General features: G+C 50.9%; 1 protein-coding gene and 1 pseudogene across 8 annotated transcripts in view; both read right to left on the bottom strand.

Annotated features, from left to right (window-relative positions):
• The window catches only part of Myo19 (myosin XIX), a 44722-nt gene that overhangs the window by 827 nt on the left and 19024 nt on the right, over positions 1-24871 (bottom strand). For 5 of the 8 annotated variants that reach the window (XM_005393959.2, XM_013519330.1, XM_013519333.1 and 2 more), the window contains 19 exons: positions 19175-19307; positions 18449-18518; positions 17832-17934; positions 17563-17659; positions 17364-17440; positions 13344-13434; positions 12771-12942; positions 10803-10876; positions 9967-10088; positions 9510-9623; positions 9089-9265; positions 8585-8737; positions 7596-7703; positions 6394-6464; positions 4429-4532; positions 2754-2899; positions 2519-2648; positions 1549-1634; positions 848-1150 (listed from right to left, as the gene is read on the bottom strand). In XM_005393959.2, the coding sequence (XP_005394016.1) occupies positions 848-1150; positions 1549-1634; positions 2519-2648; positions 2754-2899; positions 4429-4532; positions 6394-6464; positions 7596-7703; positions 8585-8737; positions 9089-9265; positions 9510-9623; positions 9967-10088; positions 10803-10876; positions 12771-12942; positions 13344-13434; positions 17364-17440; positions 17563-17659; positions 17832-17934; positions 18449-18518; positions 19175-19307 (2331 nt within the window). Of the gene's footprint in view, positions 1-847; positions 1151-1548; positions 1635-2518; positions 2672-2753; positions 2900-4428; positions 4533-6393; positions 6465-7595; positions 7704-8584; positions 8738-9088; positions 9266-9509; positions 9624-9966; positions 10089-10802; positions 10877-12770; positions 12943-13343; positions 13435-17363; positions 17441-17562; positions 17660-17831; positions 17935-18448; positions 18519-19174; positions 19308-24871 lie in introns of those variants that run through there. The other 3 variants (XM_013519335.1, XM_013519337.1, XM_013519336.1) reach the window with 3 other exon arrangements.
• LOC102028051 lies at positions 20351-21152 on the bottom strand (annotated as a pseudogene).

Here is a 24871-nt window from a genome sequence, read left to right as displayed (position 1 = left end):
AGTTAATGACTGCTTACAGCTGGAAGATCAAAACATGTTTCTGTTTACACTCATGCTGGCCTGGGAGTTTTCATGGGATATTTAATTCAGATTATGGCCAACAGTCTTTCCTTCTGTGTGGAAATTCTGTTTCCTTTCCTCTGCCTTGTCAGTTTCATCACTCCTTGCTGTGGCCCATGGAACAGCTGAACATTAACCCATTGTATGGATGAGGAAATGGAGGCTCTGACATGATGTGCTTTTGCCAGGTGACCCAGTGTCTGGAGCAGAGCCAGGACTCAGACCCTGAGGGTTGGCCTTTAACCACAACACAGCTGTCTCCTTTCCTTAGGTGGTTTTTAGGAGGCTGGGCTTGGTGGGGTGAACCTACACTGTCTGAGGACTTGGACTGCTGCTCATTTCTTCAGCTGGAAAAGGAGATAAACCAAGTAATAATGTGAGGAGGGCTGGGGCTGAAGTGGTTGCCCAACATGTGCAAGGCCCTGGGTTAGCTCCTTACTACCACACACACAAGGTGTAAACATGGTGTCAAATTCAGTGTCATCTGACGTGAAAAACTTGTTACACCCAAGTTTTTTCAAAGTAGAACTAGTTAAAAGGAGACTCAGCTAGAATACTTGGAGGCAGATTTTCAGAAGTGAAGGGCCGTGGAGGACTCCCAGCTCTAACAGGGGGAAGGATCCAGACCTGCAGCTAGCTTGGAGCCCAGGTGTTGCTTTACCCAGTAGGGTCAGGGGAGGTCGTGTGCCAGCCTCGGCCTTCCTGCCGTGGGGCTGCCTAGGCTTTGCTGCCTGCCCTCCCAACCTGGAGCTGTCACGAGCAGGACTGCTGCTGCATCACAGCCTACCTGAGGCAGTGCTCGGATGGACATGACGCCAGTCTGGCCCTGTGCTGTCTGGACGGTGCAGGTGCTGGGATTGCCTGAGGGAAGCTGGAGGCAGGCGCAGACGACCAGTTTCCTCTGAAAGCCGCGCACACCCACAGCTGCGTTGGCCAGGACCAGTCCCAAGGGCCAGAGGCGGATTATTGCCCCCTGGAGCCTGCTCTGCCCTGGGGGTAGCGGGGAGGAGCTCAGGGAACCAGGAACTTGAGAGAAGGGCTTCTCTTCAATACCATCCAGTTCTTTAGAGGCAAGGCAGGCCATTCTTACCTTAAAAAGAGAAATACCCCTTTATAGCTTTACAATTGTTTAGCCCCCTTAAGGGAAAATGTAAAACAAAATTATTTTTAATAAACCTTGACATGATGAATTAAAGGCACCTAGCTGTGAACAGCTGATTGCCTTGAACTAGCATGGCCCCATGTGGCAGAATGTCAGGCAAGATGCAATACTTTAAGATAAAGTAACAGCTTTTCTGAGATAGCATGGATACAGCAGCGGTAAACTGACTGCCTCGGCTTAGTACGTTCCCAGAGCTGCTTTCGCCTCCTCTCTCTGCAGAGCACCCTGAAGGGAGGTCCTCGTGCCTGCCATGTACCGCCCCGGCACTGGTCTGCCTGGTGCGGATCTGTACGTGCTGCCCGCCCGACTGCTTGAGCCATACTCACTCTCCACTTCTGCCAGCCGCGCTTGATGACCGTGGCAGCTGCGTGCAGCCTCTGGATATGTTTCCGAGTTAACCAGGAACGAATGGCTAAGAGTTTTGGCCAGAAACAGCAAAGATAAAATGGTCATTAGAGCTGTTGGCACCCTGGCTGTCAGCACAAGTTGCCGTGAAATGTGTGTTTTTTCCACAGAAACAGCTACTGCATGTTACTATAAAAAGTAAGGCTCTGAAGTCAACACAAGGCAAAACAGGCTCAGAAAACTCGTCCCCTTGCCCACAAACGTGGAGATCTCTGCACATTGAAGGGGTGTGTAGGGCTTTGGGGAGGACCCAACAGGATCACCTCCCATCACAGGCTCAGTCCTGGGCAGTGCCAGGAATGGGAGGGGTCTAAACTGTCTATACTTTAAAAAATGATTGATCTTGGGCTAGGGCTGTAGCTCGGGGGTAAGAGAACTTGCACAAGAATTTACTTTTCTGTTTAAAAAAACTGCCATGCACGGAAGTGGACACCTGTAATCCCAGCACTTAGAAGGCTGAGGCAGGAGGACCACTGCAAATTCAAGGCAGTCTGGGCTACATAATGAGTTCAGGGCAGCCCAAACTACATAGCAAGACCATGTCCCAAGAAAAAGGAAAGAGAAAAAAAAAAAAGCATGTGTGTTTGGGGTGAGGGGACTACACACTGGCACAAACAGCTCTGTAGGTCTGAGAAAGGGAAAGTGAGGTCACATGTCAGCTTTTCCTGCCTGCAGGGCACCCTTTTTTGTGGAGTGATTAGTTTCTACTGAACTGGAGAGGCTGTGAAAAATGCCAGAGAATTCAAATGCCAGGCCCTGTGGGACGTACCACCTACCTGAGGCTGGGGCACATCTTCAGTAGGTGGTGGTTCAACAAGCCAAGTTTCAAAGGAAACCAACATCAAGTTATGTCCTGCGCCTGATCTCGGACAGGCGGCCCCCTCCACCTACCTGCCTGAATGAGAACGGCTGCCTGCCTCTGCCTCTCCTGCTTTCGGTACTGGTGTCGCCTCCAGCCACTCTGGATGCAGCGGGCACACTGCTCCAGCACCTGTGCACGCCTGCCTTCTAGGAGCTCTAGCTGGGAGAAGGGAGGGGCGCACACTGAGGGCTTCGGCGGCTGCTCCCGCTGCCCTGGGGAGCACCTGCAGCCGGATTCTGTAATCTCATCCCCGAAGCCGCTTACCGTGGACTCAGTCATGAACACCTTGGTCTTGCCGCAGTGTAGTGGGTCAGCAGGTGTGGCTGCCGTCCGAGTTAGCGCTGGCAGAGCATGGAGAAGGTCCCGCAGGACAGTCTGCAGCGTAGTCTCCTCACTGCAGGGAAGCTGTCCTGGGGAATGGGCAGCAGAGGCCCATCAGTGCTTGGTCGTCACATGGCCTGAGCAATGGACTTTGGTCTCCTCAGCACTCTCCAAGCCCCTTCTTACTGTTCTTGCCCCTAGCCATTTCTTCCTCCTCCCTTTTTCAGGAGAGGCCAGAAGCAACCCCTCTGTAGTCCCCCAGAGCCCTGGCTACCATGGAGTCTTGGGAGTCCCTACCCTTGGGAGTCTTGGGAAGCATCTTGGGAGTCCCTGCATCCTGCAGCCTTCATTGCCTTCGGTCTCTGGACAGGCTGGCAAAGGGCTGATGGCTGGAAGAGCAATTCCTTCCACCCTGGAGTCCCAGGCTACCTGGGCAGCACCTACCCCTCTAACATTTATGAGAAAAGAGAGAAATAAAAGCCCCGTCCCATGAAGGCCCAGTACGTCCCCCTCCCACCCTCCCGGGGGTGTGGGGCTGACTCCTGTGCAGGAGGATTTACCTGAGGGCTCTGACCTCCTTTACTGCACAGCACCTCTCGAGACAGAGGCAGCCAAAGCAGCAGCCAAAGCAGGTGCCGGAGATCAGACGGCTGCAAGACCGATCAGGGCCCAGAGGGACTTGGCAAGAGACAGAACAGGAGAGCAAACCATGGAGAGAGGAAAAAGGAAGAGCGGGTGAAAGGAAAGTGACACGCTGCCCAAGAGGGGAGAAAAACAAAGCAGAAAGGCCTGCAGAGGTTCTGGTGGGCCTGGCTGCGCTGGGTGGCTGGGAGAGTAGCTGTGGGGGCCGGGGCCTTGCAAACTGCCCTTGGCCCTTCTCCCTCCACCTGTGCCCGGGCCTCGTGTCCACATGCCAGCCACCTCGGAGCCATGCCCTGAGGTTAAAGCTGCCAAGTCCCTCGCAGACAATTCTTGGGCTGAGACCTAGAGCTCAGGTCCCATGAGGCAGACTCTTCCATTTCCCCCCGGCCTCTCTTCCTCTTGCTTCTTCCCCAGAGCCAGGGCTGAACCCATTTTCTCCTTTTCGTTGCTACATCCAGCTGGCTGACTTGTCCATGCGTTTCCAGACTGTGCCCACCTCTCTGGCTTCTCTCCACTTGTACAGCTTTGCGGGCTCATTTCCAAGACCCTCCAGACAAGACCCCCGGGCTGGTCTCCAGAAGGCACGAGGCTGAGGGAGTCACTGGTTTCCTCCCCTGCAGTGCCCCTCCTCTGCCCTGGTTCCTTGACCAGACCCCACCTGCTACCGCTCCGTCCTGAAGAGCCACTGCATAGCCTGGGGCTGCGCACACCCACACAGCTGCCGGGCCTCTGATCGCACTGCGTGTCTTGTGGAACCCTTTCACCTGCTGATGCAATTTGTCCGCACGTGCAGCCTTCCCAACATGACACACAGCGTCCTGTTCACAGCTCTGCCTTTCAAGTCTGCTCTCCCATGAAGCCAAGAACTAGAAGGGCAGGGCTATAGTGTATTCATCTCTGAAGCCCAGCCCTGAGGAGGTGCAGAGGAAGCAGCAGGAACCTGTGGTTGAACAAATTAGCAAATGGGCACACTCACCGGAGTGCCCTCTGGCAGCACACAGGTTATGGAGTCCAGATGGTGTGTGAGGACGGAGCCTTCTCAGTGATGCATACCGCTCCATGAAGTTCTGGTGAGAGACCCTGGAAGCCAAAGCAGGTGGAAGAGAAGGACTTCATCCGGGAGCCAGGAACAATGTCTGGGGCTTAAAAGAAGTTGTTCCATTTAATCTGCTGAGGGGCCCAGCGAGGTGCTGCCCTGGCTGGCCGCGCTGAATGCATGGGATGAGTGCCAGAGCAATTACCAGGGGCCCTTGGCCAAGTCTGTGGAGGCCACTTGAAATCGGCTGCTCCTCCTCTCCGCCCGTGTCTGCAGAGCAGTGTTTTTCTCATTTAATGGGATCTGCAGCCTTTCCTCCGACAACCAGACCACCCGCCACGCAAACATGCTGACCTCTGACCCCGCACCCTCCTCTTCCTCCTGGTTTCTCCGCTCCCCTTCACAGCAGCACTGCTCTGAACAGCCGCTGACACCTGGCACCTGCACCTCCTCCCAGTTGCTCCTCAGAGTTTGGCTTCTGTCTCCACCACTAAGCTATCATGGTTCCTGTCACAGCCAGCAGCCGCCACCAATCCAGTGCTGCCCCCTCTCCTTGTGCATTATTCTCTCAGCCTCCTGGACACCTGCCACACCACCGTGGTCATCTCCTCCACTCGTGGCTCATTCCTCAGGGAATGACTTGAGCCCCTCCTCTCTCCCGAGGTGACTTCCTCCTTGCTTGTCATGCTAAGGCCCACTGAGGAAGGATCCTCATGTGCCCTCCCATTCTTAAAGGTGTGCTGAGCCCCGCCTCACAGCTTCTCAAAACTGACAGGGCCATAAAAGCACTCCTGACTGCCACCTCTCTTCCTCTGCCACCCTCCAATCTGGGCCTTACCCAGACCAACCGTTTTGGTGAACTGTTCTCCAAGTCATCCACCTGTGGTAGAGGGGAAGCTGCCTTGGGAGTCGACTGCCCCCTGCAGGACGCCTGCTTTCCACTCAGCAATGCATCCAGTCCCTCTCTTCCCATTGCAAACCACACCATCTCCCCACTGCTCACCCAACACCTGCGACAGCCTCCTTGCTCACAGCCTCACTTCTGTCCTGACCCTGTGGCCCACCTCCCACAGCAGCACAGGGATCTTCTGAGACTATGAATGAGAGCACACCCCTCTCTCCTTGTAATGCCCAGCAGCTTCCATTGCACTCAGGACAAACCACCAAGTCCTCCCACGCCCTACGAGGCCCTGCAGTCTGGCTCCTGCCCACCTCCCTTCCCACCGCTGGCGTTGTGCGGTGCAGGCCTGTTAGCACCTCAGTCCTAACCTGCAGCTCCGTGGTGGCGGCTCCCTTGGTCTGGACTGCCTTCCCCTCCCCTGGATCTTCACAGGCTGGGCCTTTCCTGTCCCATCACCCTGAGCTGCCTGGAGGGGTCCTTTTCTGGCCAGCCATGGAGCCCTGGCCCTGGTAATCTATCACACAGCATTTTTCTTTCTTTCCTGACTCCAGTTACACCTGTTTCTTTTCTGTGCTTGTGGAAGGTACTGGGGATTGACCCCAGGGCCTTTACATTGAGCTACACTGACAGCCTTTTTTATTTTGAGACAGGATCTCACTCAATCAAACTTGGAATCCTGCCTAAGCCTCCCAGAGTGCTGGGATCACAAGCGTGCACTTATTTTTCTTGATTCCACAGGAACGTGTGCCCCAAGAGCCCAGAAACTCACCTTCATTTATTTACTGATACGTTAGCAGAAACTGCTGGGTACAAGCACAGCACACAGTGAGTGAGTGCAGAAATAAACAGGTACTGCCCTCTGAGCTCCAGCCTGACCTCCACAGACCTGCCTTTCCCTGCATCCCCATCCCAAGACCATTCTGGGTTGGGCAGCTTCTTGTCCGCCTGAGTCTTGAGCTCCGCCCTCCAGCGGCCCTGCCCCCTGCGGTGATGTGGTCACTCACCGGATGGGGAAGCCAGCAGCACTGATGTGGATGGTCTCCACAAGGCCACAGGCCTCCAGCTGGCTCAGGACCTGCAGAGGTGGGAGACGGTGGCAGCTATAGGCTGGAAATGCCTTTCTGCCCTTCTCAGGCCTGGCCTGCACGGAGCTGCAGGCTCCCCTGTCTTTGTTGATGGGGAATTTCCTTGGGACAGCAAGAAATCAAGTGACCTTGAAAAAACCTCCCTCCTAGAAAGTAGGTCCCAGTGGTCCCAAGACCCTCTACCTGTTGGCTGACTTCTGATACAGCCAAGCGCTGCAGACTCACAACCCACAGTGCAGCCCAACCGAATTTCTAGTTTTGATTGTGTTTACTTTTCACAGGCGGTAGAGTGGCTTACAGCTGAGGGGCAGAGGAGGTCATCCGGTGAAGACGCTTCCATGATCTGAGCCCAGGTCTGTACATGTGGTCCTGGCTACAGGCCTGTACATCTACCAGGTGGCTGTGGGACGCTTCAGCACTGTCCACTACTCACACATCCGTGCCCCTCAGAGTTCAGTGCCCTGAGCAAAGGGCAGCTTCTGCCCAGAGTGCTGTTATACAAATTAGAAAAAGTGATGCCTCCAGTCAGAAATGACCACATTGTGTGTGGACTACTGAGGTGACAGACTGTCCACTAATCATAAAAGACACCCATTCTTCTGGGCAGCTTTAGGCCCTCATCAGGGCACATGGCTTTGTTCCAATTTTTTTTTTGTCTTTTTGAGACACAGTCTCGCTATAGTTCAGGCTGGCCTTGAGCTCACTTTGTAGCCCAGGCTGGTCTTGAACTCGCAATGATCTTTCTGCCTCTGCCTCTCAAGTGCTGGATTACAGGTATGTGCCACCATGCCCGGCTCCAATTTTTTTTGGAGATAGGATCTCACTATGTAGCCCAGGCTGTCCTTGAACTTGTAGCAATCCTTCTGCCTCAGCCTGCTAAATGCTCAGATTACAGGTGTACGCCACTATGCCTGGCCACATGGCTTCGAAGTAGAAAGCAGTATGCACTGGAACCCCTACTTACCTCCTCAGCTAGGCCACTGTGCAGTGCCCCAGGCAGACAACCATACCTAGCTGCCCTGCCAGAGCAGGAGAGACCCCTGTTGTCCCTTCATGTCAGGCAGGTATCTTGCCCTTCCTCCTCCCAGGGCCTTGGTCAGATGGGGCCCAGTGGTGATTACCTCCTCTTGGAGGAAGGTCTGCGGCTGGCCCTGGCTGTTAGGCTTGATGCAGCGAATGTAGTGGGGTGTGGTGCTGTGTAGGACCAGCAGGAGCTGTTCCAGGGAGGCCTGCACATGGGAGAAACTCAGGCTTAGGCAGGGACTAGGGCTGCTTGGGGCCATGAGCTGGGCCCTGGTTAGTGATTGCATCATGCACCTCCAGCAGCCCTACAGCCCTGAGACCATGACCTTCATCTGCCCTGGGGACTACTAGAAGCTCTCAAGGAGCAGGCAAGCATCCTGGGCCGTTTGCTGCCTGAATGGTCTCCCTGTGTATCACCTCAGCCTCCTCCCCAGAGCAATCTTTCTAGAATAGTTTCTTAACTGCTGCCGCCCAGGCAGGGGACTGGCAACAGCTGCCATTACTAAGCCTGCCCTGTGCCCTGGAGGCTGTGCCAGGGACTATGACCTGGGCAGTCAGTCTGACGGGCCTCAGGCACACCCGTGTGTGAGGCTGGGGCAGGAAAGTGCCCCTCAACCTGGGTTTCATAGGGTGCCTCAAGGTGACAAGGCATCGAAGTTTGACAGCTGAGAAGGAGCACTCCACCCCGAGTGTTACGGGAGCTGGGAGTGAGGGGAGTGGAAGGACAGTGGTCAGGAGATGCCAGGAAGGCTGAGAGGGCAGAAAGGGACATCTTGACACAAGTGACAGCCTGCTCCAGCTGAGGACAGGGTTTGAGAAGGGCCTGGTCTCAGAGGTTCACAGAACTGCTGCTTTCCTGTGACCACCTATCGGCAGAAGGGGAGGGGCCCCTAGGCTGCTGGTCTGTTTGTTTCCTTCTTTGTCCGCTACACTGAAGTAGAAGACCACGGAGACGAGGACCATGTCTACCTGAGTCCAGCCCTGCAAGGTAAACATCTGAGAGAACATGATCTTCACCTGCCCTCGGGACAACTACTGGAGACTGAAGACTGCACTGAGCACCTCACACCAGCACCAACAGACCCACCTTGAACTTGGACACCACAGTCAATGCAGGGGCCCTGCTCTGGCCAGGGGGTTCTTCCTGAGTCTTCTCTTTGGGTTGAGTAGGGAACAGCACTGTGAGAAGTGGGTCCTGGGATAACTGCAGGAGCTCAGTCAGTTCAGGAGGCACAGGGTCCTATTTGGAAGGGGTAAGGGCAGCAGGTGAGGGCAGGTGGACTGCTTCCCAGGCAGTCTACGGCCTGGCACAACCTTGCCCAGCCAAGCCCCAGAAGACATGGCTCCCAAGGAGGGCGGGATCTGAGTCCAAGAGAGGAGCAGATCCACTGGCCGATCAGAGAGCCAGACCCAGGCTGGCACGGGTCACGCCCAGGTGGGTCAAGGTGGCTGAGCAGAGACCTCAGGGCTGGGCCCAAGATGGTGGTCGGGGATTCTGGGAGGACATTTAGGAGAAAGAGGGCCCCTGATGAGAAACTACTACGATCACACCGCAATGACTGGGCCGCCAGAAGCCACGGCCAGGCCTTACCTTGTTCTTCTCCACCAGGCCTGCTGTGAGGTACCGCACAGGCCCTGCGTAATGCACCACGATGAAACTGGGCTCCCGGCTAAGCTTGTTGTGGCCCAGGCAGGGGCTTCCAGCCAGGGCACCCTCAATGCGTGTCTGGAGCTGGGCGGCGCTGCTCGGCCGGTTAAGACGGCATTCCTGTAGGGTGGAAGTGGGCAGTCAGGTGCAAAAAACCCAGGTCGCATCTCACCACCACCCTCACTGGCCCCATCTTCCGGCCCCCACGGCACTGAAGTGCCCCCGAGAGGGAGAATAGAAGGATTAGCAAGCCCACTTGGTAGATGGAGAGACAGGGGTAGGGGAAGCACAGAAAAGTCATTAAGGCCCAAGACAAGCCTAAAGCCCAACTCTGGGGCTCCGTTCACTGGCTGACCCTCCTCACCTCATTGAGAAGGGAGCAGACGCTGATGGGGCTCCCCTCGATGAGATCCAAACAGGTCTGGTTGTCCTGGTAACTGACAAAAGACCACTCCAGGCCCTCAAGTGCGTATTCCTCCTAGAGGCATGGGTAGGGGACACGAGGGAGACAGAAGCTGTAGTCTGAGGCCCAGGTGGGCCATCCATGGCTGGCCTCAGGACCACAGCATGTTCCAGAACGGCATCAAAGGAGGAATAAGCCCATGTCAAAACATCACACTGAGCTGGGGATGTGGCTCAGGGACGGAGTGCTGCCTGGTGTGTGCGAGGCCCTGGGTTCAGTCCCCAGCACAACACACATATACATGTGCTTCATATGTACAGTTATTACTTGACAAAAATAAAATGAGGAACCAAGGCTCCTGGAACTGGAGAGCCAGGCAGCAGCAGAGGGTCCAGGAGGACGCCCCGCCCGCCCTCACCTGCTGAGCCCGTAGATAGTGAGCCACGAAGTGCTGCTGCAGCTTCTCGTTGGCGTAGTTGATGCACAGCTGTTCCAGACTGTTGTTAGGAAATGACTCAAATCCATACACATCCAGAAGGCCTGGGAGGATGACAGGGAATCTGTGGGGCCACCAGGGGGAGCAGGTAGGGGCCAGGGGGCTCCAAGAGCCCAGGGATGAGGTTGAGTGAGCAGGACACCTAGTGGTGGGTGGAGCACACCACCGCTGTCCTCTGCCCTCCATGCAGCATGGCTCCCCTGTCCACCCGACACTCTCTCAAAGCAAGCAGAAAAGCCAAACAAGGTGCAAGGGGCAGCCCAGGGCATCAGGCCTATGTCTGAGTCAATTCTCTGGTCCCAACAGGTTTTTCCTGTGAGAAAACCAGGGCCTAAGGAACACTTCCTGTGCAAGTCGAGTTTGGAGGGCCTTGGTCTCACCAGCCTACAATTCTACCATTCCATGAGCAAACTGCACAGGTGCCTCTAGGCCTTACTTCCCCGTTACCTGACTTCCTCACCAGCGTAAGAATGATGTGGACCTCAGTCTTGTCTCCCATCTAGCCCAACCCCTGCTACTTTCCTGGGATTGGCACTGGGTCTCTGGTAGAAGAGGGCCTTATAGACAAGGCACTGCTTGAGAGTGTCTCGGACAGGTTGGATATGGGCACCGGAAAAAAAAGAGATCTTGACCAGACACTGGGCAGGTGGCAGACGGGTGCAGAGAAGGGAAAGGAGTCACTCAGGGGACCCCTGGCCCCCGTCCAGGCCACTACCATTCTTTTCTGGAAGGTTCCCGGCAGGGTGAGCCCCTGCTACCTATGAAAGCAGTCCACGCGTCAGGGTCTGCACAGATGCTGCTGTTGATCACCGACACCAGCCAGTCAAAGAGTCTGAGAGAGAAAGAGTCTGGTAAGAGGGGTCAGGCTCAGCCTGGGGTGCTAAAATTTCCTCCTCAGCCAGGGTGCCCCATGCTGGAGAGCCCCGTACTCTGGACCTCACAGGCCATAGGCTAAGTTGTCTCCTGCTCCTTCCACCTGCCTGCACCTATGCCAGATCCAGGTTCTGGGCATGCATGTTCCCAGGTGCACACAGACCTGGCCTGTCCTCCCAGCAAGACTGAGCTCAGGCCCAGCTGTGCTCCTGGACCAGGCAGGGCACGGGTCTGCAGCATCACATGGCCCAACAGCAGCTGGTGTAGTGGCCAGAAGGAGCTGTTAGGAGGGGCCTTGGTGGGGTTCATAAAGAACCAAGGTTCACTGAGCTGTCCCACAAAAGTCTACCTGTGGGGCCTAGAGATGATCAAGGCTCAGTCTGCACAAGAAGGCCCTCAGTCTCCTAAGGCCAACAGTGGCATCCTCCACTCCAGCAGCACCTTCAACCCAGAGAAGATGAGGTTACTAGCCAAGGTGGTGGGTGGGACATACAATACTATTCAGGGGTTTCTTTGATTTTTTTTTTTTTTGTAATTGCAGCATTATTCAACTCAATAAACAGCTTCTTTTTTCTTTTTTTCCAATACTGCAGATTGAACCCAGAGCTTCTGCATTGAGCTATATCCTCCTAGCTCTTGAATTCTTTTATTTTGAGACAGGATCTGACTAAGTTGTCCAGGCTGGGCAGAATTTGCTAACTTCCTGCCTCAGCATCCCAGAGTGCTAGGATTACAGGTATGTACAACCATACCTGGCTAACAGCTTGTCTTTCTGCTACAGAGGATTCAGATACCCATTTGAGGCACTAAAAATGAGTGACCTAGTGTTACAATAACTGATGGTTTCCATGTATAAAATACTGTACAGTCAGAAGCTTGCTCTGACTGCTACACGTTAGCTACTCTTTTGCAGTATCTTGTAGGCAAAGGTAAAAACCACTGATGTGAAACTGATGTGAGGCAATAGTCTCTGAGTTCCTTGCTGAAATGGGTTCAGTGCGGGCTCAGCTGCTCCTGACCATTTTCAACTCAGAATTTTTTCACTCAGCAACGTTTTTCAGGCTCTTGGCTCATGAAAGCAGGGAGGACCCTCTCCCGAGAAAACTGCCTAGGTCCCACATGTACACACAATGTGTCTAATAATCTTAGAGCAGAGGTGCAAACCTGTAGCATGTGTGCTGCAGCGGGCTGTTTGTATCATTCAAAGTTCTACAAGGTTTGCCATTCCTGTCTTAAGAGTACCCGGGGCCCCTGGCGCCCCTCACAAGGTACCCTGAATGTGCTCAGAACCTGAGGGCAGACACCCTTGCCCATATGGCCAGAGTGGTCATGTAACCCACCAGGAAAGGACTGGGGCCTATTTTCCCTACTGTGCCACCCATGACTTAGGCCAAGTCTGTGGCTCTGCACCGCTCATACAACTCTCCAGTGAGTAACTGAGGTCTTAAGTACCAGGGCACGGGAGACAGAGGAGCCTATTTATCCAGTGGGTGAACCCGGCACTGTAACAACACCAGATCACCTCTGCGGCCTGCTTTGCGAGTGGAGAGCTGAGCAGGTTTTCCTTGTCTATTCACAAGGTCAAAGCAGACTCCTGTACTTGAATAATGAGCTGAATCCAGGCCAGGAATGTGGCAACTTCTCTACTCAGTTCTCAGGAACAGATGCCAAGGGTGTAGTTCAGGAAAAAAAAAGTGGCAGTCATGCCCTGCTGCCCCTGGGGATCCAAGGGAACAGTCTGCTTTATCTGGCACCCCCCACTCTAGGCCTGCATTTACTACCTAATGGGGTTTGGTCCAACCCCAGACAAGGTGAGAACCTGGGGGAGGGCAGAGGCCAGGGTAACTGCTTACCGCTCATAGACCACTTTGGCCAGACAGTCCCTGCGGGTGTCACACTCTGCTTGGGGGCAGGGCTTCCGGAACACCTGCTGCTGCTTGCCTGCCCTGATGGTTCGAATCCGCACTGTCTCCAGCAGCATGTCCTCACGGAGTCCCAGCAGTGAGGCTGATGTCCTGACAGAGCCTGGGAGAGGTGAATGAATCCTTAGGCAAATCACCCTCCATCTGAGCCATCCTCACAGTGGTACCCAACTCGCCCACTGGACAGAGGAATCCTAGGTTCCAAAGGGTGAAGAGACTCGCCAAAGGTCTCTGTAAGTAGCAGAGGTGGAGCTTGAACTTGTGACTTCTATGTCCCAACCCACACTGCTACATGTGGGAAAAATCACTTTGTAAACCCTCTGACTCTCATTTTCTCATCTGTAAGACAGGTGGGGAGGAGTAATTATCCAGGGCAGGGCCCAGTAGCAGACTTCAATCAAGAGCAGCAGATGGAATATCTCACCCTCCAAACTCCCACCTAGTCCCACCAACGCTGGCTACCTTCCTGCCAGGGTGTGCCCTGCTCCCTGCCCCTCGCCTCACACTTGGCATTGTCCATCAGTTGGCAGGGTTGGGCTTCATCCTCTGAGTTAGCAAAGCGGATGTTACCCAGGTGCAGCAGCCCAGCAAGGACCTAAGGGAGCAGAGAGGATGGTCAGAAGAAGGAGAGGACCGGCTGAGTACAGTCATGACAAAATCAGAATCATCACTCCCATCTTATTGCCCAAGGCAGCCAGGCACAATTCTATGCAAGTTACTGCATCCCCTCACTTAATGAGTGCTACAGCGCATGACAGAGATGGCACTGAGGAAGGCTCAATCCAAAGCTTAAGGACTCATGCTTTCGAGACAGGTAGGCTAGAACCGAGGCAATCTGACTTCAGATGCCTCCCCAGGTGGCCAGTGAGGCCCTATGTCCACCTACCATTTGTCCCTCAGTCCCCTTCCTCAGGAACAGACTGTGGGGACACCAGTTCTGTAACGTGTGGGCCAGGGTTACTTCCATATCTGCTAGCCTGTCACGGTGGCTGTTATGGTGTGTGTCTGGATGTCCCCCCAAAGCCTCATGCAGTCATGGGGCGGGCTTCTAGAGTTTATGATTGATTCCTGGTCCAATGTTGGGATTATGGGTGTGAGTGCTACACTCGCCCTGCAGCAGATAATTTGCATACAATGTAACAGAGAGAAAGAGGCTGCTTGCCACCGCTCCTCCCTTTTGCTGTTGTTGCTTTTGTTGTTTTCCACCACCATGAACAGTTGCTGTGTGCCATGTGCTACTGTGCCTTGAAGCCAGCAGAGTATGGACTGAAATCTCCACAAACTGTGAGCTAAATAAACCTTTCCTTCCTTAATCCTGGATGTCAGGTATTTTGTCTCAGCAATGAGAGAAAAGAAACCAAGACAGAATTTGGTACCAGGAATGGTTGTTGCTATGACTATACCTGACCATGTGGTTCAACAGCCTTTAAAAATGGCTGTGGGGAGTGTTTGGAAAGGTTTGGCTATGTCGCCTGAAAGAGTACAGCTGGAATGCCTTCAGCTATTCTTTATGGGAGATTCTGGTCAAAGCTCAGAAGACCAGAAGGCCAATCGAAATCCTGGCAGTAAAGATCAGGAGGTTTTAAAGTTTTGGGAGATTTCTGCTGGGAAGAAGGACTGCACTGGTGGTTGGACTCTAGATGATGTATATTATGGCTCAGCAGAAAGTTTGTCTGCATTTTGCTCATGTCCAGAGACTTTGCCTGAGACTGAGATTAAGGGCACCAGACTGATTAATCTGGCAAAAGAAATTTCCAGGCAGTCAAATGTTGGGGCAGTGGCATGGCTACTATTGGGGGCTTTTAGCCAGACATGTTGAGAATCAAGAGCAAAGAGCCCAGCAGGATGATTTAAAATGTGAGCTTGGCCAGAAAGAAAGCTCCAGTAAAGCTGTGGATTGCAAACATAGAGCTAAGGAGATCTCCACTGCTGAGAAGGAACAAGAGAATAGAAAAGATGGCCTGAGGATATCACAAGAAGCAGCAAGTCTCCACCCTTTGCAGTCTCAAAATTGCAAAGGTGAAAGATTTTGCTTTGAGAGAAAAGCCTCAGACTGCCATGTTCCAGAAGGCTGTCAGCAGCCACACCAGGCTCCAGAATGGCAGCAGCATAGAGAATATGTTCCTCAGAATTAGATTCAGAGTGCCCAGGGATCCAGGCACTCGACCTCTATGGCCAAGAGAGGGGAAAGTTTGGCTACTGCTCCAGATGGCAGCAGACCTTGGCATCATCCACGTGGCAATGGTGTTAGGCACATACAGAATGCAAGAGTTCCAAGGTTAAGAAGGCTTCACCTAGATTTCAGAAGGCCTGGGAGGCCAGGCAGTGTGCCCCTGAGAGGGCAATGTGTGAAGCTGTGAGTGAGAAGCCAGAGGTTCAGTGGAGACCTCAGAAGTCTGGAAAAGCCAGGAACGTGGATTGTCTGAGGAAAGCTGCAAGGAGGGAGCAAAGCAGGCCTAAGAGAGAAGCCATGGAAGCTCTAACCACCAGAAGTGCCATAGGTATAGAGTTATGCAAGCCCTTTGGACCTCATTATGTGCCACAGATTGCTTTGGATGTTCCACATGGAACTACAGGACATGTTAGATCTGCTGGATTTTGGACTTGCTTTGGTCCCAATGCTCTACATCCCATTTTGTACTTTTTCGAATGGTAATGTTTGTTTTGTGCCATTGATTGTTGGAAGTGTTTAACTGTTTATTTGTACAGGGGTTCACAACTAAGAGTTTGCCTTACATCTCAGAGAAGACTTGGGACTTGGACTTTTCAGCAATGCTGAACTGTTAGGACTTTGGCAACTTTTACAGATGGACTAAAATGTCTTTTGCATAAAGGGATGAGTCTTTGGAGGGCCATGGGTGGAATGTTATGATTTGTGTCAGATGTCCCCTGCAAAGCCTCATGCAGTCATGGGGTGGGCTTCTAGAATTTATGATTGATTCATGGTCCAGTGTTGGAATTATGGATGTGAGTGCTACATCTGCCCTGGGGCGGATAGTTTGCATACAATATAAGGGTGAGAAAGAAGCTCCTTGCCACCGCTCCTGCTCCTCCATTTTGCTCTCGTTGCTTTTGCTATTTTCCACCACCATGAATGGTTGCCATGTGCCATGTGCTACTCTGCCTTAGAGCCAGTCAAATATGGACTGAAACCTCCACAAACTGTGAGCTAAATAAACCTTCCCTTCCTTAATTCTGGATGTCAGGTATTTTGTCTCACAATGAGAGAAAAGTAATCAAGACAGTGGTACATGCCTGTAATTCTGGCACTTAGGAGGCTAAGGCAGGAGCATTGCTATGAGTTCAAGGCCAGCCTGGGCTACACAGTGAATTCAAGGACACCCTGAACTTTATAACGAGATCCTGTCTCAAAAAAATTCTTCTGTGTCTGGTGAGGACTCTGGCTCCTTGTGCTCTTTCTCAGCTCGGTGGCATAGGACAGTATAGCCTGGGGGAAGGAAATGTGATCTTGGTCTCTGTACCATGGGTATCACCCTCTGGCCTCTGCATGCAACAGTCCACATGGACAACCCCCAGGAGCTATAGAAAGGAGAATTCCCTCCTGTCCCAGTAACTATGAAGCCCCCTGGACTGATCCGAGGAGAGCAGGACCCATCTGGTCATTCTTATCTGGGCCCAGGCAGGGCCCCTTCACATCTGCCTGGCCTTTTGGCCAACTCTTACCCCAGGACAGGACTGCTGTGCTCAATGGGCAGAGTGGCTGTGGCAGCATTTCTGCCTGAACAACTAGTGTTGTTCACTCACCTTGGGCTTGTCTCCATGTGCTGTCCTGGCCAAGGTATCACCTGGGGTATCCATACTAGGCGCAATACCTTTCCTGCTTGAATAGCTTACAGCTACAGGGAGTCCATTCCACTGCATGGCCCATCTCCCTGCAGTGGCTTCCCTGTCTCTGCTGCCTGCCTGTTGATGTTGCTCTAGGGGTTGAGCACTGACGGGAGAGGGGCAGTCAGCCCTACTGGCAAAGGCAGCAGAGAGAGGGAGGCCATTAGTGCGGATAAGAGGGGCCCAGCTCACCTGGGTCAGTGCCGTGTCTATGATGGAGAGGCGGGGACTGCTGGTGGAGGGAGGGCACAAAGGGAGGGAACTTGGAATTACTATGTCTGGAACAATGCACTCTGTCACTTTCCATTAACCTTGGAAAGATCACTTCTATTGTTTACTCAGGCATAAAACAGAAATGACCTCCACTCACAAGGAACTATTGAAAAAACCAAGTGAGCTAAAAGGTATGAACCTAATCTTTAAATTTTACAGTGCTAGGCAAATATGGCAGGATTATTTCTGTTCTCACTGCTGCAGTAATAACTGACCAAGCCTCCTGCTCTCTGGCCCCATGGGTCACTGCACCTTGTTTTCTGTACTGTCACACCATCCTCTAAGACCCTGTCTAGCCCCACACTCCATTTCTGCGCACAGAGGCACAAAGCAAACCAAGGAAGGGGCCAATGAAGGGGGCTCCCATTCACTGCCCAATCTAAGTGGTGTGGCTTTTCTTCTGACCTTAAAGATGTTGTTCTGGGTGGTGGAGTCGATGCCTAAATGCAGCATGGCCTCTCGGGTCACCTCGAAGCAATCTTCTGAAAAAGACCCATGTCACAGTCCAGTGGTTAGCAGGGCTGGTGGGGCGTGAGAGAGGTAGGCCCTGGGCAGAGTGGGTGCATCGTGCTACAGCCCGGGGTGCTGGGAGAGGTCCCCCTACCTTCCAAAGTCCTCTCGGGGTTTGGCAACCAGGAGAAGGCAGCTCCCTTGGGAAGGTGCCACTGGAGCCTCTCGTCCTCACTGGCTCCTTTGCAGATCTGGGGGGAGGTGGGCAGGTGTCTGAGCAGGAGGTGCAAGGGAAGCCCTGGCCTCCACCTGCCAGGGTTGGCATCAGACGAGGGAGAAATGGTAGCATATCATGACATTGAGAGGTCCCTATAGAGAGCCTGAGGTGGGCATGGAGGCACCTGGGTCCCTCCTGGCACAGACCTGGTAGAAGATGTGGAAGTTCCTTTCACTGGAGGCCTGGCAGGCCACGCGGGTTTTCTCTAGGAGGTAGGTCTGAACCGCAGCTCCTGTCATCTGCTGGGCCCTGGCACACACAGGCAGGAGTCCATGAGCTGCCTGTTCTTTCTGTAGCCATTTATTCAGCACCGACTTTGTGCCAGACTGCTGCCCAGCAAGTCCCCGCCAAGCTCATAATGTCCTTCGCTGCACTGGGACATTCCCTGAATCTAGCTCAGCTCTTTACATATCATTTGTATCTCATTTCACGGCAGGAGCAGAAGCCCAGCTTTACGATCAGGGTTATGGCCCCAAGAAGCGGCCATTTAACTAGAAGCTGCTGAGCAAGGGTAGAAGCCAGGAGGCCATATATTGGTTGTGACAAGAACACTGCCCGGGCTCTCTAAGATCAGAGTAGCTATGGTTCTCTAGGTTTAAAGACAGCCCTCAGAGTTCACTGATCCTAAAGAATCCCATACACATACATGCCAGGTGCAGAGTTTTGCCCACAGGGGGGTGTGTGGCTCGCAACTGCCCCAGCCGCTTTAGAACCCTGCCCCTGCCCCCATCCTCCCACAGGTCACGGGGGCAGCAGCTATTACCTGTTCAGCTGCAGCTGGATGAACTTCCCAAAGCGACTGCTGTTGTTATTCCTCAGCGTACACGCATTCCCTACAGATCACACCTGTGTTTATACCGCTCCCCCAGGTTTAGAGTCCTCACTGGCCAACACGGCTGCAGGTTTGCTGGGGGCCACACGCCTATCCTCTCAAGTCACCCGAAGGTCCCTTTGATGGGTTCCATGTTATGAGAGACAGGACTAGGGAATGGACACTCAGGCTCTTGCAAGTGGGACTCAGGAAAGTTAAGACAAACTTCCTGGAAGGAACTGGAATAAGCAAGCCTCAGGAGTCTGGGGCTTTCTTCTTTGAAGTGGGAGGTCAAAGCAAACAAGTTATCTTTATTGCCTTTAGACAGAAAGATTTAACATCCGGGCTCTAGTCCCAGTATGGACACTAAGAGCTGTACATCCTGGGCAAATCTTTTTTTTGAACCATTAGGAAACTGGATGGAAAAGGTTTGGACTAGATGAGCCTCCAGGTCCTCTCCAGCACCACTGCTCCATGTGGCTAGGTTGGAGGGAAGGCAGTGACTAAATGATATCACCTCTTTTAGAAGAAAGCTGAGGGGACCTGGGAGGAAGTCTGGGATCCAAGGCAGCAGAGGGTACTCTCATTCTCAACCCCAGAGAGGATGTCAAAGCCCTGCCTCCTCCCTGCCTGGAAGGTGGCAAATCCCAGAAGAGAGGGACTGGATGCTGAGCTCACCAAAAGCTTCCATGACAGGGTTGGAGTTCAGGATGCGCTGCTCAATCCTCTCCGCAATCTTGGGGCTCTCCCAGGAAGTCGGTGCAGCGGCCACCACAGCGTAGAACTTCATGAGGCAACGGGACGTCCATGTCTGAGGCAAAAACAGCCTGGTGGGAGGGTGTCCACCTTCCCTCCCCCTCCCGAGCCTGCCTGAGGCAGCGGTGCCCCAGAGCCCGCTTCTCTACCATGCGCCTTTCTGACCAGATGGACAAAGGCGGAATTCAGCTGTGGCCTTGGGCAAGGCACTTCCCCTTGTCTATGAAGCGGGGTGAGCATCTCTGCATTTCCCCGCTCCAGAGGACGCTCTGAGAAACAAGGGCGGCTTGGGGAAAGGATAAGCTCCCTGGCCTCCTGCAGGTGAGTCACAGTCCGAGGCCTCCCGGCCAATATTGATTACTCCACGGCAAGTCCTGAGCTGGGAAGGCTTCCTATGTACTTTTTTACAAACCCCACAGATGCAGGCATAATTATGTATTATTTTTAAACGATGAAACTGAAGAATAGAAAAAAATTTAATTGAAAAAAACTTTTGAGATAGGGTCTCACTACATAATTCAGGTTGTCCTTGAACTGCAGGGGACTCCTCCTGCTTCAGCCTCCCAACTGCTGGGTTAATTTAAGACCACAAAATCTAGTCCGATGTGACAGCACAGAAGTGTGATTTAGGAAGCTTAGGCAGGAGGATTGGAAGTTTGAGCCTAGTCTAAGTAATTTAGGAAGCCTGTCTCAGGATAAATAAAGTAAAGAAAGGAGAAAGGAAGGAAGGGAAAGGAAAGGAAGGGAAGGCAGGAAGGCAAGCAGCCAGCCAGCCAGCTAGCCAGGGTGGGGCTATAGCTCAGTGTGAAGGCCCTGGGTTCAATCTCCAGTATGCAGGAAAGAAAAGAGAGAAAAAAAAATTACAGAATCAGGCATTAAACACCTGATTAAAATCTTCTGTCTTTATGGACAGGTAGATAGGATTATCAACCAGAGTTCCTCCTTTAGGTAGCTTTATAAACTTTTTAGATCCTCAATGCCCATAACTTTTCTTAGGAGCTTGCCATTATCTTCTTTTATTTTTTTAAGATTATTATTTTTTTTTTTTTGGTACTGGGAATCAAACTCATGACCTTAAGCTTGCCAGGCAAGCGCTTATGCCTCTGAGCGACATCCCTGTCCCTAAGAATTTTAAATGAACCTTTTAATTCACTTCTGGGGCTAAGAGGCAGGGGTGGGAAGGATTTGAGGCAATAGTTAGTGAGGTTCCTGATCACTAGCTGCAGCCCCCTGGCTTGGAGTCAGCAGCCTCAAAGTATCGGTCCAGCAGCGCCTCCAGCTGCCCCTGGTCGTAGTTCCACACCTGGAACCGGGAGCTATCTGCAGCTCCCCGGATCATAGCAGAAAGCACTCGGCCAGACTACGGGCGAAAGAGGCACAGCACAGGCTTGTTGAGGGCCACGGCCTGGCCCAGCTCATGGCCAATCCCCAGGGAAGGCTGTGTCACCTTGGCCACCACCATGTCTGCCTGCTGCAGCCAGGCCAGGTCCCGCTCATGGATGAGCCTGTCAGCCCCAGACAGCTCTTTCTCGGTCTGGGCCAGCCGTGTCGCGGCCACATGCTTGGTGAGCACCATCCAGAAGTACCACAGCCAAGACAGGATGTGTGCATACAGCGCTTGGTACTGGCGCCTGGTACTCCGCGGATGCTGCTGCAGAAATGCAGAGCCCGGCCCTGTGCGCCACACTATCCCAATTACCCGCACGGCCCAGCTGCGGCCATGGCTGCCCGTACCGCTGCCATTATCTTAAGATTGTTCCAATTCAGCAGAGATAGACACTATAGTTAAAAAAACAACTACAACAAAAAACTATAGTTAAATGGAAATGATAAAAATATAAATAATACAGACCATCAGCAGATTAGACATGCAGAAGAATGCAATGGTGAAGCTGGGCATGGTAGCACACCCCTGCAACCCCAAGAACAATGAAAAGTATGTCCAAGAACTCTGGTACAACATCAAATTACCTACCATATTTGTATTTTGCTGTCATAGGAGAAGAGAAAGATTATAGATCAGAAATAACATTTTATATAATTAAGAAAAGACAGCAAGCACAGAGCTAAGAAGCTTAGAAAGTAACAAGTAGGATAAATACAAAGAAAGCATATTTAGGTACATTATAGACAAAATGCTGAAAACCAAACTTAAGGGAGCCAGGGAAAAGAATGACTACAGACTTCAAAAACTGCAAGCCCAAAGATAATAGATATTTTCTTTGAGCATTTTAGAGATGTCACTATCAACCTAGACTTCTGTTACCAGCAAAAATATTTCTCAGAGCTGGGCAAGTAGCTCATTGGTAGAGTGCTTGCCTAACATGCACAAGGCTCTAGGTTTGATCCTTAGCATGTGCACTATACCCATACATATATAATTTTTTTTTAATCAATGAAAGCCTGGGGGTGTAGCTCAGTATGTGGAATGTGTGCTTAGCATGCACAAAGCCCTGAGTTCAATCCCTAGTATATAAAAATAGTGAACAAATAAAAGCTGAGATAGTTCATTTCAAGTTGAGATAGTTTCATTTCTCCTGCACTACAAGAAATACTGAAGAAAGTTCTTTAAGCCAAAGGAACATGAAACAGATGAATATTTGTATCTATACAGAGAAATACAGCATTGGAGATGTGAAACCTTATTTTTGCCTCTTTAAAGAAAAATTTGGGGCTAGGGATTTAGCTCAGCAGTGCAGTGCCTGCCTGTTAAGTGCAAGGTTGTGAGTTCAATTCCCTGTATCAGAAAAAAAAAAAAAAGGGACTAGCTAAAGAAAAACTCATTCTATCGCAAAAATATCATTGTATTATAGAGACGAAAAGGAATCATAAAAGTACTAAATTCAACCAATGACAGAAAAAAATAACAAAGATCATATGGAACAAATTGAAAAGATGACAAAACAGTAAATTAAATTATTTTTTTTCTTATTCCTCCTCCTCCTCTTCCTCCCACTCTGCTTGTCTTTTTTCTGTTCCTCCTTTTCTTTTTCTTGTTTTTTTTGATAGTCCTGGGGATTGAAACTAGGGCCTTACAAGGATATTTTTTATTTTGAGACAGAGTCAGTTACTAGGTTGGCCTCAAACTTGTGATCCTCCTACCTCAGCCTCCTGAGTAGCTGGGATTGCAAGCATGCATCACCACATCCAGATAATGTCTGATTTTTATATCTGAACAGACACTCCAGGATCATTAACTATTTAATAAACTTCTTCTATATAAATGAAAATATCACAATGAAAGGAAGAAAAAAAATTGGGAACAGCCAATTCAAGGAGTAGAAAGCAGGTAAAAAGCATGATATATACCCCAAAATAAAAGATGTTAAATTTATGAAATAAAAACAGGATGATGGGGGTAAAATAATATCCAGAGAACATGAAAGAGGTCTTAATATTTTAAGCAGAAATTTAAAATGAAAAAGAACTGGAATGTTAAGGAGAGAGTACCTTCTGAGATAAAATAAATGAGAAAAATAAGACAAAAAGAGGCAAGCAAATGTACTACTAACAGGTGTTTTGGAAAGAGAAAAGAGACGGGAGGGGATTAACAGGTTTCAAACATAAGTATTTCCTTTAGCTAAAGAACATGAGGACCAAAGTAAAAAAGACTCACTCAAACTGGATGTGGTAGTACATTCCCATAATCCCAGCACTCTGGGAGGCTGAGGCAGGAAGATAGCAAATTCAGGCCAACCCTGCACAACTTAGAGAAACTCTCTTTCAAATAAAATGGAGTGGGATGTAGTTCAGAGTGAAGGTTGTAGGTTTTACCTCCAATGCTAGGGAGGATAAAAAGACCCACACTCACACTAAGTATTCAGCATAATAAATGCAGAAGGATCATACCAAACTATAGCACTGTGAATACTTTATTTATTTTTTTTTTTCAAGTAGGATCTCTCCATGTAGTTCAGGCTAGCCTTGAATTCACTGTGTAGTCCAAGTGGCCTCGAACGCCTCTCGATCCTCCTGCCTCACCTTCCCGAGTGCTCTGATTATAGGCATGCACTACCACACCCAGCAGAATTTTTGTACTTATGGGGAAAAAAAAGACTCTAAAAGATTCTAGAAAGAAAAAACAAATCACTATTATGGACTAGGACTCTCAATAACAACACTCAAAGATACACATATGGAAAGAACTTCTATATTTGGAAAGAAAATAACTTTTAATCTGGAATTATAAGGACCCTGTCAAAACATCAAATTGGAAACCTACAGGGAGAGTGAGGAGAAAGACTTCAAGGTAGAAGAAAGAGGTGGCAGCAGCACTTTCTCCCTGAGCCCTGACTCACTGTGTGGCAGGAGCGGCTCAAGGCTGCAGATACCATGGTGACTACTGGTGACCCAGAGGCCTCCACAAAGAAATGCACCAGTGGGAACGGAGCAGTGGATGCAGAGGACTGCACTGGCTAGTGAGTACTTCGGGTTCAGATGTCCCTCAAAAGAGGGCGATTGGCTGGCAGCCATCTTGAAGAGGGGCCAGCTGAGTTTGGAACTCCAAGCAGCTGCTGGGTCCATCTAGAGGCTTCCAATGTCAGGGTGAGGCAGAAACAAGTTCAAGTCAGGAGGTCAAGGAGCCAAGTTCAAACTGATACAGAGCTGAGTTCAAGCCAGCAGGAGGCACACAGAGTATTGTATGCTGAACAGACTGGGTTCCAGCCTCACAGCCAGAAACCAGCCTGAACTTCAGTGGAATACACATGCAGGCTTGCTGAGATTATCCACTACTCCATCATAAATGTATGACTGGCTTGCTGGGACCTAACCAACACAGATTTGGCTCTGTCCATTTTGTCTACCAGTGACTGCAGAGTCATGCCTTGAAGTGAACTTTTTTTGCTTATTTTCTTTTCCTGTTTCTGTTTTGTTTCTTTTTTATTTTGTTTTGTTTTGTTTTGGTACTGGGAATCAAACTCAGAACCTTGTGCTTGCCAGGCAGGTGCTTGTGCCACTGAGCTATATTCCCAGCCCTTGATTTGTTTCTTGTTTTTATATGAGTGTGAACATTGTTTCTAGTTTTTGTTATTGTTGTTCTATTCTTGTTTTTATTTCTTCCTTCTTTATTTCCCTCCTGTCTTCTTCACCAGTTCCGCAAAGTTCACATAATCTTCCTTTGTCCTCTCACCTTGCTTATAATCTCTTCTTCTTCTGTTTCTCTATTTTTTCCCCTAACTCTTTTTAAATTTTCTCCAGAGGATAAAATCACCATATTGAGGGCATATTTACTGTATCCAATTTTCTGATTTGTTTTAGATTTTGTTATATAACCATACATATAGTTCATATGGTTAAAGGTGGCAAGTTAACAGTTATTACAGTTTGTCATTTTCTAGGTTGTGTTTGATGCTACTGTTATTGCTGACTATACTACCTTAGCCAAGGTGACATAATTGTTCTAATCAGTTGTCCTTCCTGGTATGCCAAGACTGAGATTGCCTAAGGGTCATAAACAATACTATAGGCCAGTGCCAAAGAACCACAGGTTAGGCCAAATAGCCAGCAAGTTTTCATCCCAATAAACTGAAGAGGTAGGATCCTGCAAGAGACTCAAAACCCAGAGTTCATGAACAAAAACCAAACTGCATGGGAAATACTTCAAAGAATCAACAACTG

This window comes from Chinchilla lanigera, unplaced genomic scaffold (assembly GCF_000276665.1).
Source record: "Chinchilla lanigera isolate Chin_1 unplaced genomic scaffold, ChiLan1.0 scaffold00050, whole genome shotgun sequence".
Classification (NCBI taxonomy): domain Eukaryota; kingdom Metazoa; phylum Chordata; class Mammalia; order Rodentia; family Chinchillidae; genus Chinchilla; species Chinchilla lanigera.
Note: the sequence above shows the minus strand (reverse complement) of the source record. Positions and strands in the feature narration are given on the sequence as shown.